Source organism: Garra rufa, chromosome 19, assembly GCF_049309525.1.
Source record: "Garra rufa chromosome 19, GarRuf1.0, whole genome shotgun sequence".
Taxonomy (NCBI): Eukaryota; Metazoa; Chordata; class Actinopteri; order Cypriniformes; family Cyprinidae; genus Garra; species Garra rufa.
This window is the reverse complement of record NC_133379.1, coordinates 23,702,303-23,719,024: the sequence shown is the minus strand read 5'-3', so window position 1 is coordinate 23,719,024 and position 16,722 is coordinate 23,702,303. Positions and strand designations below refer to the sequence as shown.

General features: G+C 35.5%; 1 protein-coding gene across 2 annotated transcripts in view; it reads right to left on the bottom strand.

Moving 5' to 3' along the window:
- The window catches only part of nectin1a (nectin cell adhesion molecule 1a), a 40,815-nt gene extending 27,954 nt beyond the window's left edge, over positions 1–12,861 (bottom strand). For both annotated transcript variants that reach the window (XM_073824728.1, XM_073824727.1), the window contains exon 1: positions 12,226–12,861. In XM_073824728.1, coding sequence (XP_073680829.1) covers positions 12,226–12,277 — 52 coding nt within the window. In that variant the 5' untranslated portion in view covers positions 12,278–12,861. The remainder of the gene's footprint in view (positions 1–12,225) is intronic.
- Between the last annotated feature and the right edge of the window lie 3,861 nt (positions 12,862–16,722).

Sequence of the window (16,722 nt, the reverse complement as noted above, 5' to 3'; positions counted from 1 at the left end):
GAGCATGCAGGGGTGTGATCAGTAGATCAGACAATGAGGAATGATTCAGTCCGGGTATATATAGGGGAGCTGATTGGATCCAGGTGAGTAATCAGTAATCAGATGACAGTGAACGTGTGTGTGTGTCTTCAGGGGGCGTGGCTGGTGGATCTTGTTGTGGTAGAACTCTGACAAGTACTAAAATAAAAATGCACTTTTGATCCTCTTATTTTGGTAAAATAATTAACATTTTGCAGATTCTGCGAGATGTATTTAAACCTTTGACTTCACCTGTACAACAAACTCAAGAAATTGTTGAATAGTCGTTATTTTGTTTACTTTGCGCACAAAGGGTATTCTCGTAGCTTCATAATATTATGATGGAACCACTGATGTCACATGGACTATTTTAATGATGTCCTTACTAGCTTTTTAGGCCTTGAATATGGTAGTTGTTTTGCTGTCTATGCAGGCTCAGAAAGCTCCCAGATTTAATCAAAAATATCTTAATTTGTCTTCTGAAGATGAACAAAGGTCTTACTGGTTTGCAATGACATGAGGGCAAGTGATTAATGACAGAATTATTGGATTAACTACCCTTTTTAAAGTTACATATTAGTACTTAAAGTTGTATATATTGGTACCTAAAAGGTACAAAACTATAGCTTTTAAAAAAGCACTGCCCCAGTGACAACTTTCATACCTGATTTATGAGAGTGCAGCCTCTTGTAGTAATTTTACTACCTGATGGTGGATCAAACATTTAGTTTCTAGTCCCACCCTGATGTGACTCAGAGCTAATAAATGCTTGGTTATACAGAAGTCAATTGCTTTCGACACCTTAAATTGCACAATTTAAAATTAACTTTATCAATCAATTGCACAACCTTGATTATAAAATGTCCATCTTCTTTTTCACTACATGTGTTAGGATCAAAAGTGAGCACATCTCAGGTCCCTTTTTATCCTCAAAGCTGAGCCCTGTCGATTTCCATAGGTATGGTTATTACACTGATTTAGCAGAACAGTTCTCATAGGTCTTTGGAGAGTGAAATTAACTCTAAGTTCTTTCATTTCCCCCTTTATTATAATCATGGTGATCTAGTATCTCACAGGTCTTATACTAATGAAGTACGCAAAGACTTAAAACCAAGCAGAGATAGTGGATAAGAAGTCAAAATCTGAGAGGATTTTCACATTCTTCATCACTCTAACAAAAGAAGTTTAAGCCAAATCTGTGAATAGCTCATGAAGACTGAAATAGCTAGCTTGTGCTGCCTTACTTCTTGTGAATGTCTGAAATAGCAATTATTTTAGCACTACCATAAGAAACACAAAAGCATCGCTGCACTGCTGTTTTCCCTGAGAGCCGTCCATCATGATATTCATCACAATTTGCTCTATCTCTAAGCACTAGGCTGTTAATCTAAAAGCAGACAGGCAAAGCTGGCGATATCCGCAAAAGCGCTGCAAAACGTTTTAATACGCCAACAAGCCATTGTAATAGCAAAAACAACATTCAAGTCTGTTCCCAATTTTCAAAAAGAACTCATTTTGTTTCAAGACAATCCATGGATGCTTTGTCTCAAACACAGACACAGATGCAGCGACAATGGAAAGTTTTATTAAAAAATCCTCTGACTGTTCTGTGATAATGACTTCTTGAAATACACAAAGGTTACTTGTATTCATTTGAACATATACTGTCATACTTCTAAGTCTAATATTCTAATATTCACTTGATTCTAGAAAACAGAAACATATCCACACAGCCTTGTCATCATCTTAATGAATTAATATTTCAATTTCAATGTTAAAATACTTACTCTATTCCAGCTTAATGGCTCTGTACTCAACCACTTCGGCTCTGTACTCAACCTATCGGTTTGGAGGCCCAATGACAATTCTGTCCATTATTGGTCTTTATTCTGTTTGGTGTCTTTAGAGGTGAGGATATTACATACTTCAGCTTTAACACTAGTAGTGGATGAAGATAACCAGTGCTGAGCACTACAGCAGTATGCTGCCTTAAGCAAGCTATCATACTTAATATGATGTGCCAGTAAGCCGTGAGAGCCCTCTCTGTGAATAATACCATCAGGCAGGGTTATCAACTTTCACCAGTGGACCTACCGTTACATTCAGTGACACTGCTCTACAACACTCTCTTTTGGCTGGGGTTATTGGGTTTCTCTAGATGAAATGTTGGATTTGTATACGCTCAATCACCTCAGACGCACAGCGGATGACAGCCAGATGAGATGAGATCGGTGTTGCTTATACAGTGTTCAAAGAAAACACATATGAAGAACAAACTATTCCCTTCACATCAGTCTGGGAGGCTAGTATCATTGATCTTTTTTTTTCTGCAGTCATTATGCTTAGCCATGCAAAATTCAAGAAGGCCAAGAGAACATAATGATCAGAACATGATACAACTGGAGAATAACATCAGGTATCCACATGACAGAACACAAAGTCCTGTTTCACAAGTTCGCCTGTCCATCAAGTCCTGGTAGTTAATGGTAAACGAACTTGGCTTGCTGTCCTCAACAGAGGCTTGAACCAGAGGCTCGAATTAAGCTCAAACAAGTTCAAAGCCCCATTGCGGTACTACATAGAAGGAAGGAAAACGGATATAGAGGAGGAGCTGGGGAGGTGGTGGGATGCCAGAAGAATTGATGCTGGGACGGTGCAATGAGTTCTGCTTTTATACGTTCGTAATTATAATTGATAGGACTGAATGATGAGCCTCCTCCTGAACCTGTGCTTGGAACTTCATTTAGTTTATGAACAAATCATTTTCATATAGTTGACCATGAACTGATTCATATTTTTCTTTCACTTAAAGGAGAAGTTCACTTCCAGAACAAAAATGTAAATATAATTTATTCACCCCCTTGTCATCCAAGATGTTCATGTCTTTCTTTTAGTATTTCTCTCCATATGGTGGACTTCTATGGTGCCCGCGAGATTGAACTTCCAAAATACAGTTTAAATGCAGCTTCAAAGGGCTCTAAACGATCCCAGCCAAGGAAGAAGAGTCTTATCTAGTGAAATGATCGGTTATTTAAATTTTTTTTTACAATTTATATAATTCATAATTGTCCTACATCGCTGTTTGTACAAGCAGAGCTAGACAAGACAAGCATTTGCGGTTAAAAGTATATAAATTGTCAATTTTTTTTTAGAAAATAACTAATTGTTTCGCTAGATAAGACCCTTCTTCCTTGACAGGAGATTGCTTAAAACCCTTTGAAGCAGCATTTAAACCGCATTTTGGAAGTTCAAACATGGGGACACCATAAAAGTCAACTATATGGAGAGAAATCCTGGAATATATTCCTCAAAAAACATATTTTTTTTTACGACTGAAGAAAAAAAGACATCTTGGATAAGAACGGGGTGAGTAAATTATCTGTACATTTTTGTTCTGAAAGTTAACTTTTCCTTTAAGTCTGCTTTGGTAGTCTGCAATATTAATATCATATTTCAATATCTTTGGTTGGATGTACTGGACAATTATACCCTTTACTGAACTGAGTCTGAACAACACTGAACATATCTTGTTCATTAACAAAATGAACGAACAAAGCTTTGTCATCATGAACAAGCTAAATGAAAACTAGAACATCACAAACCCACACAACTAAAAAGAGGTTTTTGCCTATTATTGTGTTTTTGTTCTACTGCTTGCTTGTCGTATCCAGTTTTGCTATTGTTGACTAAAACTCAGTAACTGAAATAAGATAAAATAATAAAATAAAATAAAATAATCAGCCATTGTAATGGCTGTCTTAATCTTTGCACTGAAACATTCGCTTCCAGAAAAATCCCACAATTCACTGCAAAACTAGAGAGTATCAATGCTCACTATGCTCCCTTACCAGAAATTAAGTCACATTTCTGAAGCGCGAAACATAAACCACACAAGTTAACTCGATAAATATAATGACATGCGATAGAAGATTTGAAAAGACAAACCGTTTCTTTAATATATTTTAACATAAACGCACATTGCTAGAAAGGAGGTGAACACATCTAGTTAATATTTGGAATCAAGACATGGATTTTTAAAAATTATTTTAATATGTTTCTTGAGGTTTACAGTTCTCTGTCAGCTGCATCACACGGATACGTTGTTTTTGTTCGAATCAAAACGTAAATAAACATAGAAAACGTATCCGCGTGACAGGTTATTTTTGTTTTCTTTGTGTACAAAAAGTATTCTCGTAGCTTTATAAAATTATGGTTGAACCACTGATGGCAGATGGAGTATTTTGATGACGTCTTTCATACTTTTCTGGGTCTTAACAGTGTTATTTACTTGGCAGTCAATGGGACAGTTATAACCTCCCGGTTTTCATCCAAAATATTCAAAATTATGTTCAGAAGACGAATTAAGATTTTATGGGTTTGGAACGACACAGGAGTAAGTGATTCATTTTTGGGTGGAGTAACCCTTTAACAACATGATCAAAAAAAAAAAAAGATAATTTCTGGACAAAGCATTATGAAATCATTTACTTACAGTTTGTGATGCAGCTGCAATTAGAACTAGAACTGCTTCATCTTTAAACAAATGTTTCTTTGTGAACTCTCCATGACACTGTGCCTCATTTACAAAACAAAATGCTCCAATCAATCCTCAAACATGATCTGGGAAGCCATTAAAGATAAACTACCCACTTGTTCCTCACACTGGGATTTTTTTGATATCTGTATAAAGACGCAAACAAGCTGTTCAAACGAAACACGTCAAAGTGAACGTTCTTTCACTCCATTTGTCCTATTGACGACATACTCAAGCGCATGAACTGTGTCAGAAAGTGTAGACAAGATGGCAGCAATGATTGCAATTTCTATTTGCTTTTAAAGTGACGCGACACTTGCATTCAGCATGTCAGCCATTAAACGACTGATGACTATTTGTCAATGTCTTGCTCTGGAGGCAGTGTTTATGCACATTTTTTATGTCCAGGTGACGTCACCTTGCACCTCAGATCCAAACGAGCCATTTTTGGAGCTTGATTAAATAAATGCTTTGTTTATAATGAGAAAGACGTTTTAAGCTATGAAACTTGCAGGACGTTTTAATGGTACAAAGACCTCTTATATGCCAAAAGTTCAAGGCAAATTTGATTTCTCATGTCATGACCCTTTTAATATTTGACTGACATGTTGTTTAATATTTGACTGACATGTAAAAGATAAATGTGATTGAAGAGCATAATAATAATATAGAAAAGAAATTGTTTCTACCTTTTGTTTATCAATTCCAGCAATGACGTCCTAAAATGTTGTCCGTTGGCGTCGTATGTACAGTCGTGGCCAAATGTTTTGAGAATGACACAAATATTAGTTTTCACAAAGTTTGCTGCTCAACTGCTTTTAGATCTTTGTTTCAGTTGTTTCTGTGATGTACTGAAATATAATTACAAGCACTTCATACGTTTCAAAGGGCAAAATTGTGAGTGAGCCCACTCCCTTGGATGAGAAGCAACCCCACACATGAATGGTCTCAGGATGCTTTACTGTTGGCATGACACAGGACTGATGGTAGCGCTCACCTTTTCTTCTCCGGACAAGCCTTTTTCCAGATGCCCCAAACAATCGGAAAGAGGCTTCATCTGAGAATATAACTTTGCCCCAGTCCTCAGCAGCCCATTCACCATACTTTTTGCAGAAGATCAATCTGTCCCTGATGTTTTTTTTTGGAGAGAAGTGGCTTCTTTGCTGCCCTTCTTGACACCAGGCCATCTTCCAAAAGTCTTGGCCTCACTGTGCATGCAGATGCGCTCACACCTGCCTGCTGCCATTCCTGAGCAAGCTCTGCACTGGTGGCACTCCGATCCCGCAGCTGAATCCTCTTTAGGAGACGATCCTGGCGCTTGCTGGACTTTCTTGGACACCCTGAAGCCTTCTTAACAATGCAGTGGAAAGTTTTTTTTCTGGATTAAGTTAATTTTCATGGCAAAGAAGGACTATGCAATTCATCTGATCACTCTTCATAACATTCTGGAGTATATGCAAATTGCTATTATAAAAACTTAAGCAGCAATTTTTCCAATTTCCAATATTTATGTAATTCTCAAAACTTTTGGCCACGACTGTACTCATGTCGCGAGAACCTGAGTAATCACTGTCCCAATGTGCAATGAGCCAGGTGATTGGATTCGTGTACACAATATACTTATTCATGAGGTAAGGAACAAGAAAGCTGATTGAGACACACCTGAAGACTTGTTCAGTTATGAAAGATTAATCAATTGAATAAATGATTCAATGACTCATCACAGAATGAATCAGTGAACAACTCAAAACAAATATTTTCAGTGAATGGATTCAAAAGTCGCTGGGATGAATCAAAATCCCCGCCACTACAGAACACTCTTAATCCAGATTTATTTGATATCCATTTCTGATGAATCCCCCCCCCCCATAGTACTGATTTGCGTCTGGTGGGTTGGTACAGTTGAATCATTTTAGCGATTAGTCCTTCAACTTAATCACAGCTCATCATTACTCAAGCTCAGAGGGCTGCGTCGCATGTACTGAGCTGGCTTATGCCAACGCCGTGGTTTTAGTACAATGACCTGTTGCTGGAGTTCAGCCCTTTACTACATTACCCACGGACTACTGCATCGCCCGTTTAGAAAAGACTCCCAGTATTGCCATGGCAACGGGCCAGGGGATAACAGATGGTAGGAGCGTGTGCTCAGTGGCAGTTAAAGAGGGAGTGCTCATAGTAAGGGGGGAAAGTGGGTCAGGATCAGCCACAGCAGGACCAGACAACGCTTAACACCAGACAGGCCACACACACACATATACACTCACATATACAATGTTCTTAAATAATTCCGTCTAATTAGATCTGCAAATGGAAGAATGCATTCATATTTCACATGGATTTGAAATATGCAAGTTCTCTTTTCATTATTCAAAAGTCAAGAATTTTCTACATGACATTTCACATCTATATTACATTTAGTTAACTTATGTTCTCAGCAAATATTTTCATACTAACGTGAGTTATGATACACATTGTGCTAACTGACAAGTAAAATGATTTCTCAAGTGTATAAGAAAAAACTTCACACACGTCAAATTTCTGATGCTGTTTATCATTTTAGAAATCAACTGTTAATGAAGTTCACCAGCTGCTAAACATCCTGCTGTTTCCTTAGCTGTGCTGCTTTCTATATGAAGATGACATGAAGTCAAGATGACAGGAAACCAGTTGTTTTTGTGGTTGTTACTGACAACAGTTCAGAAATCATACGCAAGTTTCACCCCTTAGACTGCGTTATCCAAATCAAGACAGACACAGCAATCCAAATTTTTACAAATTGTAGTAAACAAATAATAATTAAGCATTAACTGTTAGATTTAAAAACAAATTTGACAAATCCATCTAAAAGTGTCATGCAAATGTACAGATATTTTTGTCCTGTTTCACCACCTCTTCACCACTAGCACATTTTTCAAAGACCTGTTCAAACAAAGCCGAGGAACAACTAATAAGAGTGAATCTTTCAACGTGTGCCAAAAACACAACCCAGGCTCATGAAAATACATGCCTCTATGTACATTTCTGCAACAGCGTTATCACATACCTTACTGCATGTTTTGCAACAGTTTCAAAGTGAAATGTCCAGACTGGCGTTAAAACACACAATCAGTATGTGACCATGGCACGTTTTTATTACACTGGTACAGGCATGTATTGCATTGCTGTGTTGTTATTACGCTGCTTGAGGTACGTATTGCACTGGTCAGAATTAAAATATCCGGGGAGTGTTGCTGAAGGTCACTGATGGGAATAACGGCAATATAAATAAACAACGTTACTACAAAGGCATTATTTTCCCCTGTTAAAACGCAGTTAACTGTACTGACAATAAAATGCGGCGTTACTATTATTAAGCTCACTGAAGCGTTTTTTTATCCGAGTAGGCTCTCTTTCAGCCAAAGGACCTGCAAAGCTGCCCCTGATAGCATACGTACATCTCGGAGACGTCTATTTGATGTCTGCATTTACATCTGCAAGACGTAGTTCGCTTATACACAATATGTCTATTGGCCGTTTCATATCAGGTGTCAAATAGATGTCTATTAGATGTCTTTAAGATTTTTATGATTTAGAATATATGCAAAAGAGATCTTTAACAGACATCTTGCAGACGTACGTGTGCTATCTGGGTGTGCATTGCGTCGCAGTCTTTTACTGAGGTAAATTCTGGCTTATTCCTCTCAGCGCGTCTTCTGAGTTTAGATGGGAAAAAGTGGAGCTTGCTTTGGTATCATATGGATTACTTTATCAGAGAATATTTGTTTTCGACGTGACTTACTTTATTTAAAAGTAGACATTTTAAGCTTTCTATACATTTATGTTTTTTTATGTCTGTAAAGTAGGTATTCATTGAGATTCAGTTTGTTTTATTTCTGTGAAGTGAGGTGATGGAGACTGAGATGGCAGGAAGCGCACCCTGTTTATTCTCTTTATTTTACAAAAGTACATTGTTTTGTTGTTATTATGACTATACACAAAGAAAAGTAGAGCCTTCTGTGGGGTGTTTTTTATGTCTGCGGGTTAAAGTGACCCCAGAAACGTGATATTTAGCCCCTGGAAGGTATCTCTCACATTGTCTCACAGCAACATTAAAATAGTGTAGATCAGTGTACGATGTTTTATTTATTTACCATATTTAAAATTGGGGGCATCCAAGTTATTTGACGTATTTGAACTTTTTTTTTTAAGAAACACAATAGTTATTTTCGCTTGTAATTAGTTATTTTATGATGATGTAACTCAGTTACTAACTCAGTTACTATTTGTGAGAAGTAACTAGTAACTATAACTAATTACTTTTTTAAAGTAACGTGGCCAACACTGCTAAAGCTTAATGCTCTATCGTGTTGAAAACCTTCCACAAAGCTGTATATGTGACGACAATGTTCAAAAGCATGAGTTTTCAAAGTGCGCATGATATTGTTTTGAAGTCGTAATATAACATTCTGCAAGTAATTGTGTGAAAATTAAGCTTCATTAATCAAAACTCTGTACCTGTAAATAATACTTTGTGTGAAAAAGATTAAAACTTGGAGTTTTATTGCCTCTAGTGTTAATTTAAACTGGAAACTGCAGTGATTGGTGTATATATAGGTAAGTTTTTTCATTGTTTCACATGCCCAGATCACATTTTGCTCCAAAATCAAAAGAAATTTTAAAAAATCTTTTGAATTGTTTCTTATATTTTAGGACGAATATGCATATTTTCCCTCCCAATTCTCACTTATAACTAGCAAAAACTAGTCTTAAAATGGCTTTTATATCTACAGTCAAGCCCGAAATTATTCATACTGACTTAAAGTTACTTTTATTCAACCAGCAATTTTTTTTTGACCGGAAATGACACATGCTTCTCCCAAAAGATAATAAGATGATGTACAAGAGGCATCACTGTGGAAAAAAATATTTCTTAGCTTATATTTACATTTGAACAAAAAGTGGCATGTCCAAAATTATTCATACCTTTTACAAACTGTCACAGTCTATGGGAAAATCCAAAGTTCTATACCATTCCAAATAGTCCCAAGCTGTTCTAAAGCATCCTAATTACCCTGATTCATTGGGAACAGCTGTTTTAATCAACTCAACAGGTGAAAAACAGAAACTCTTTGCTGCTGGTTTGTGGACAGTCATGTCTAAGACAAAGGAGCTCACTGAGGACCTGCGCCTGCGCATTGTGGCTGCTCACAAGTCAGGAAAGGGCTATGAGACCATATCTAAATGTTTTGAAGTTCCAGTGGCTACAGTGCAAAGTATTATTAAAAAATACAAGATGTTCCGCACTGTGAAAAATCTCAGAGGACGTGGTCGGAAGCCAAAAGTGACACCTGTGCTGGCCAGGAGGATAGTGAGAAAAAAGTAACTTTAAGTCAGAATTTGCCAGGGGTATGAATAATTTCGGGCTTGCCTGTATATATAATAAAATACAATAGTACATTACAGTTGTGTGCTGTGTTTTTTTTTCTGTCACATTTTCTTGGTTAAATAAGCATTAATTACACTATATCAGAAAAATTTTATATATTTTTGCATTAACAATGTTAATTAATAATCAGTATTGCTAATCAATAATCAATATTCCATTTATTAAAAGCCAAGTATGAATCTTGTCAAGTAAGTGCTTTTAAGCATTTTACATTTATTCCAAAATAATAACCTAAGGCAGTAACAATTTAAACAATATATTTATCGCATGAACCAATCACAGCCAAACATAACCAATCATATCGGATTGGAGGCATTGTCTCCACTCACTTTACTTCATTCATTCTCAATTACCCCCACCGAACTCACCGCATGCGTTAGGGGTCTGTTAAAACTCACTGGGCTCAGGGGAGACGAGAGAGACTGAAAACAAGTGATTTATTTATAAGTTGTTTTATTTTTGTACTACGAATATTTCTCATCCAATATTTTGAGGAGACACTGCCTGCCTTGCCTCCTCAGAGGAAACGCCCCTGATGATTTAAAGCATTATAAACTCTCATGATAAAGCTCTGAAAGATGCCACTTTTACAGTATCAACGTGAACATTTGAGTAACATGTTAGTCTGTCTTTTCAAGTTCAAGTTCAAGTTCAAGTTCAACTTTAATGTCAATCAAACCATGCAACAGTACATTACACAGCAGACTGAAATTGCGTTTCTCCCATACTCCAGTGTGCAATTTTGAAACAAGATATGACACACATTAAAAATAAACTAAACATTTAACTAAACATAGTGCAAATAGATATTCAACAGACAGACAATGAAAGACATTGACATTTCTAAATGTAAAAGAATGTGTTGATTCACATACTTAATAAAATAAATAAGAGAGATATGGTTCATATTTCATTCTCCAGTGCTGATACAGACATCAACAGCCGAGGACAAACAGCACAAAGAAAATAATGCTGCAAATCCCACTATACAGATAAACCCAGTCGCTGCACATGTGACTGCTTGAGCTGTTGATTTACTCCCCAATACAAGTGGATTGCCTTCACTTTTACAAAAAAAACAATCACAATTCACCAGATGTTTCTTAAGTGTAGCATAGTGTCTAGGAAATCTCAGACGGCCCATGTGTTTGTGAAAAGGCAGACTCTGCAGACTTACGCTGTTACATCACAAGCCGTAATTCTGATGCTACATACTTAAGACAACAGAGCATGTTTACTGCTAGAACGGAAGTATGATGGTGGTTCACGCTCAACCAGACCCTCGCATTACATGAATTATGATAACATTTCAATTGTAAAATCTGAAAGCTGTAAATATACAAAGAGATAGTGTAAAATACTTTTGACCTTTTAACATATTTGACTCTTCGTTATGTTGTTCTCTACGACAGATTACATTAGATACAGACTGATAGGCTATTTTTACTGATATATGACCCTGGACCACAAACCCAGTCTTAAGTAGCACGGGTATATTTGTAGCAATAGCCAAAAATACATTGTATGAGTCAAAATGATCGATTTTTCTTTTATGGTAAAAATCATTAGGATATTAAGTAAAGATCATGTTCCATAAAGATATTTTGTACATTTCCTACCATAAATATATCAAAACTTAACTTTTGATTAGTAATATTGCTAAGAACTTCATTTGGACAACTTTAAAGGTGATTTTCTCAATATTTCAGGCTAAATATCTCTGCCAAATATTGTCCTATCTTAATAAACCATACATCAATGGAAAGCTTATTTATTCAGCTTTCATACAGTAGATTCAGACTCAATTTTAAAAAATGATCCTGGTTTTGTTGTCCAGGGTAACATACAAACACTTTTCATCAATTCATGTATGTTCGAATCTACAGGAAACATGGGGAATTGAAATAATACTGTGTCAAAAGCAGAAACAAAACAATGAAGACTTTAATAATATTTAGTATTATTCTAAAAAAAAAAGAATTTTGTTTTTAACTAGTCACACTTTTCTTCACATAATTGATTCTTTAATATTGGTTCTACAATAAATTGCACGGTGGACCATGGTGGACCATACTATTAATAATTATAACCATTTAAATGAACGTTTTAATGAATTATTTAGCTGTTATTGTTTCAAAAATTGTTTTAAATAGTCGTAATAGTTAAAAAAACAACACAGCAGTGATAGAAAACGTAAAATGAGACAAACAGACATTAAATAACACTAAGAAGAAAGAGTCTGTCTTACCTCGTATCAAAACGATGGACATCAGTGGAAGAACCAGATTCAAAAACATCATGGTCTTGTTTAAGATATACCGATTTCAAAACAAGTGGTGCGGTATGAGTTTAACAGAAAGCACAATCCCTTAGAGAACAATTATCCAGGTTCCCCATTTATTGAGATGTGACAGGAAAACTGAAGATATTCAGATATCCAGTTGTTAATTTGAACTTGTCAGTCAGTTCGGATGGATGCCTTCAATGCTCCGGTTGAGTAAAACAATTACGCGCATCGAGACGCACTTTGAACTGCGCGCGTGGGCAGCGGATCGAACATAAATCAGCTTAAAGCACTGAGATTAAAGAAGAATGGATGACCGTATCAGCATAAACCTGATGTATCTGTTCAGTTGCAGCCTAGACTAAAAAGTAGACGCGTTTTCTTCGCTTATTTGTTGTCCTATCGTCCTGAGGCGGTTACCCTCATCCATGCGCTTTTGACAAAAGTCTCTAAAAGCATCATCTGTTACGCGGAAACTCGTCGTATAAACTTTACCTGACATCAAACCCTGCTCTCGGTTAAACTGTAGGATGTTTTGAAAACGTCAAACAACGCTAACCAGCAGAGTATTCAAAGTTGCGCCCAAATTGCAGCTCTCGTCTGATTCGCTCGGTGATTAAGGGCAATACGATTAATGGATCGCAATACCAGGCGGTGTTCAACTGTGCTGCAGCCATAAAAAGTGAAACAAAGTATTTATTAAGAGTTCATCGTGCGTTTCGACAGTATTTGTCACTGAGCGGCTTCAATGTGTGATAACACACAAATACTGGTTTGTAAAGCATTTTTGGGAATACATTTAAAGGGAATTTATTGTGTCATGTAGTCCTACACCTCCCTCTGGTGCTCAATAAATGAACATACCATTTCAGAACTGCATTGCAGTGTTCAATGCTCAAACAATAATAAAGAAAGAAGTATCTTTATGTGCCAATACAGTGCCGTTCAAAAGTTTGGTATTAGTAATCGTTATAATGTTTTTGCAGTTGTTTTGCATGTTTTAAGTTATTGCTCAATCATCAAAAGTACCGAAACAAACAGTAACATAAATAATGGTTTCTATTTTTATGTACTTTAAAGTATAATTTATTCCTGTGATGCAAAGCTGAATTTCATCAACCATTACCATATGATCCTTCAGAAATCATTCTAATGTGCTGTTTTTTTATTTATTAGAATGATCTATGTTGACAATATTTTTTGGAACCTTTTTGTCAGGATTCTTTGATTAAAAATGTAAAAAAAAAGTACAGGATTTATTCAAAATATAAATCTTTGCTATGACTTTTTACCAATTTAACACATTCTTGCTGAATTAATTGTATTATTTCTTTAAAAAAAGAAAGAATAAAAATGTACTGACCCCAAACTTTTGAACGGTAGTGTATTTTGTTAGATAAGATTTCTATTCTAAATAATTTCTGTTCTTTTTAAACTTTTTATTCATGAAAGAATCCTGACAAAAAGTATCACAGGTTCCAAGGAAATATTAAGCAGCAACACTGTTTCCAGCACTGATAACAAATCAGCATATTAGAAAGATTTCTGAAGGAAAATTCAGCTTTGATCAAGAATAAATGAGATTTTAATGTGTATTAAAATAGAAAAACATTATTTTACATCACAATAATATTTCACAATATTTTTAAAAAAATTGTATTTTTGATCAAATAAAGTCTTGATGAGCATAAGAAAAGTCTGAGATGATTCAACTGAAAGAAACTTGCATCTTAAGATATATCAGTGCCTTTGTTTTGTCTTTAGATGCACACCAGAAATGCTTTTTTTTTTTTTTTTTTTGTCTGTAAAACCATAAACATTACATCTGTAAACATTACATCCCAAATTAACCAAACTTATTGCTTCCTTACAATAAACCGCACTTAAAAAAAAAATAAAGGATACAAAATTGCAATGACTCTACATGCAACCATTGGTTTGGACAATGAATGAATGAAAACGCTATAAAATTACTAAAAGTAAATAGAATTTTTAAGTGAAGTGGATGGAATTTCGATCATACTGTATGTTGCAAACAAATTTGCAGTGCCAATATAACATATTGATAAAAACATTGTTTACAGCAGCAGAGTCAGATTAGAATTTATTCCTATTTATGATTCTTTTGGTAGTATGGTTGTAAAATTAATTTTTCATTTCTGTTATTGTGTTAATAAAAACTTTTCATCTTAATTTGTAGGGGCTCCAAAGCAATAAATGAATGAGCAACATTTGTATGGTACTGATGAATTAATCTCTTCATTTGATGTGAAGGGCGGGTTGTCATGGCTTATTTTGAAAATCCTTTCAAATGTAAAACATCCTCTTTACACTCCACCAGCATTGTTATCAGCCGAGGCAAATTAACAATTCAAAATAAAGCGGTGGAATTAATTCTCAACTTCAGCAATGAGCTGTCAGTGCTTTTCAAAAAGCGTACCTTGTCACTTACGGAAACACTGGATATGTCACTCTCTTTAATCTCTTTAATAAATAATCATTCATTCCCAGGGAAAATAAAGCACACTGTAGTGTGTGTGATATTCACCTGTCTAGAAACAGCATTTGTCTGAGGTGCATCAGTCTTCTTCTGATTGACTGAAATCTTAGCTGTATTGAATATACCTGCATCCATCTTAGAAAATGACAATAAAGGCTTTTACATGCTAATTTGTCCTCTAATTTAAATGCAAAGAGCAACAAACAAACAGTTCACTAGGGCACACCCACAATGTTTACTGAAAATAAAATGCAAGAGAACCAAATGATTGGCGGCTGTCAAGAAAAACATATTTATATCATAGTAATATGACTGATATTTGCATTTCCTAAATATTCTATTTTTATTATTCTTTTATAATATTATATTATTCTATTCTGCTGGTGTTTGTTAATTTTTTTATTATAAAATAATACTTACAAAATATATTAAATATGGAATATCTGTAGGTTTTCCATTATTGGCCTTCTAAATTAACAGTAATTTGTGACCATGGACCACAAAACCAGTCGCATGGGAATATTTGTAGATATAGCCAAAATACATTGTATGGGTCAAAATTATCTATTGTTCCATGAAGATATTTTGTAAATTTCCTACTGTAAATATATCAAAACTTAAAACTTTAAAAGTGATTTTCTCAAAATTTATTTTTCTGCACCCTCAGATTCCAGATTTTCAGATAGTTGTATCTTGGCCAAATATTGTTATATCCTAACAAACCATACATCGATGGAAAGCTTATTCAGCTTTCAGATGTATAAATCTCAATTTAAAAAAACAACAACTGACCCTTATGATTGGTTTTGAGGTCCAGGGTCACATTTATGTAAGGAATAATTGACGACAGACAGGTGTGCATTATTTTCCAATAATTCAACGGACCAGAGTCAATTATTCCGCTTATACTATATTGTTACCACACCTCAAGACATTGATCAAATGATATATTTCGAAGCATTCATCCAGTTTAGTCCTTAAAGCGCTAAAGGGTATAGGAATAATTTCTTACGCATCTCATCCAACGCTTCCAAAACGTCATTTTTGACCTAGTAATGAAGGCTTCAGCCATTGATAGCAGACTAATTAATGAAGTTATTAGACATAGAGAGAGACAGAGATAAGCGTTTGTGAATTACTTGAGTTATTACCTCACTAGTGAGAAATCTCATGTAGCTTTTAAGTTGTTGAACTATTTTACTAATAATATCGTCAGAGTAGCGCTAACAACGTTAGCACGTGTATGTTTCCATGTGTGCATCTGTAAGGGAGAGAGAGCAGGAGAAATAGAGTATGTGCATTCTGTAAAGGAGAGTGGGGTAAGATGAGCCATTTTTTTACTTACGTGGTCCTCAAGATAACAATTATGCAGAGGTACAATGAAAGTATCTAAAGTAATTTCAGGATATTTCCTATCATTTTAAATTATTTGAATGTATCTATGACAAAGGGTTCTAAAAATATGGCTTTTTATAAAAAATCAGACATAATCTGATTCAAACCCATGTGACATTTGAAAGATGATTTATCTCTTTTAAAGGAACACTCTACTTTTTTGTAAATAGGCTCATTCTCCAACTCCCCCCGAGTTAATAAGTTGATTTTTACCGTTTTGAAATCCATTCAGCCGTTCTCCTGTTCTGGCGATATCACTTTTAGCATAGCTTAGCATAGATCGTTGAATCCTATTAGACCAATACCATCGCGTTCAAAAATGACCAACGATCATTCGATATTTTTCCTATTTAAAACTTGACTCTTCTGTAGTTATATTGTGTAGTAATACCAGCTGAAAATGTAAAGCTGCGATTTTCTAGGACGATAAGATTAGGAACTACACTCCCATTCTGGCGTAATAGTCAAGGAAGTTTGCTGCCGTAATATGGCCGAAGCAGGCGCAGTAATATCATGCAGCACATCGCAGCACAACCTGACCAACTGCATTCACAGGGAGCGTTCCT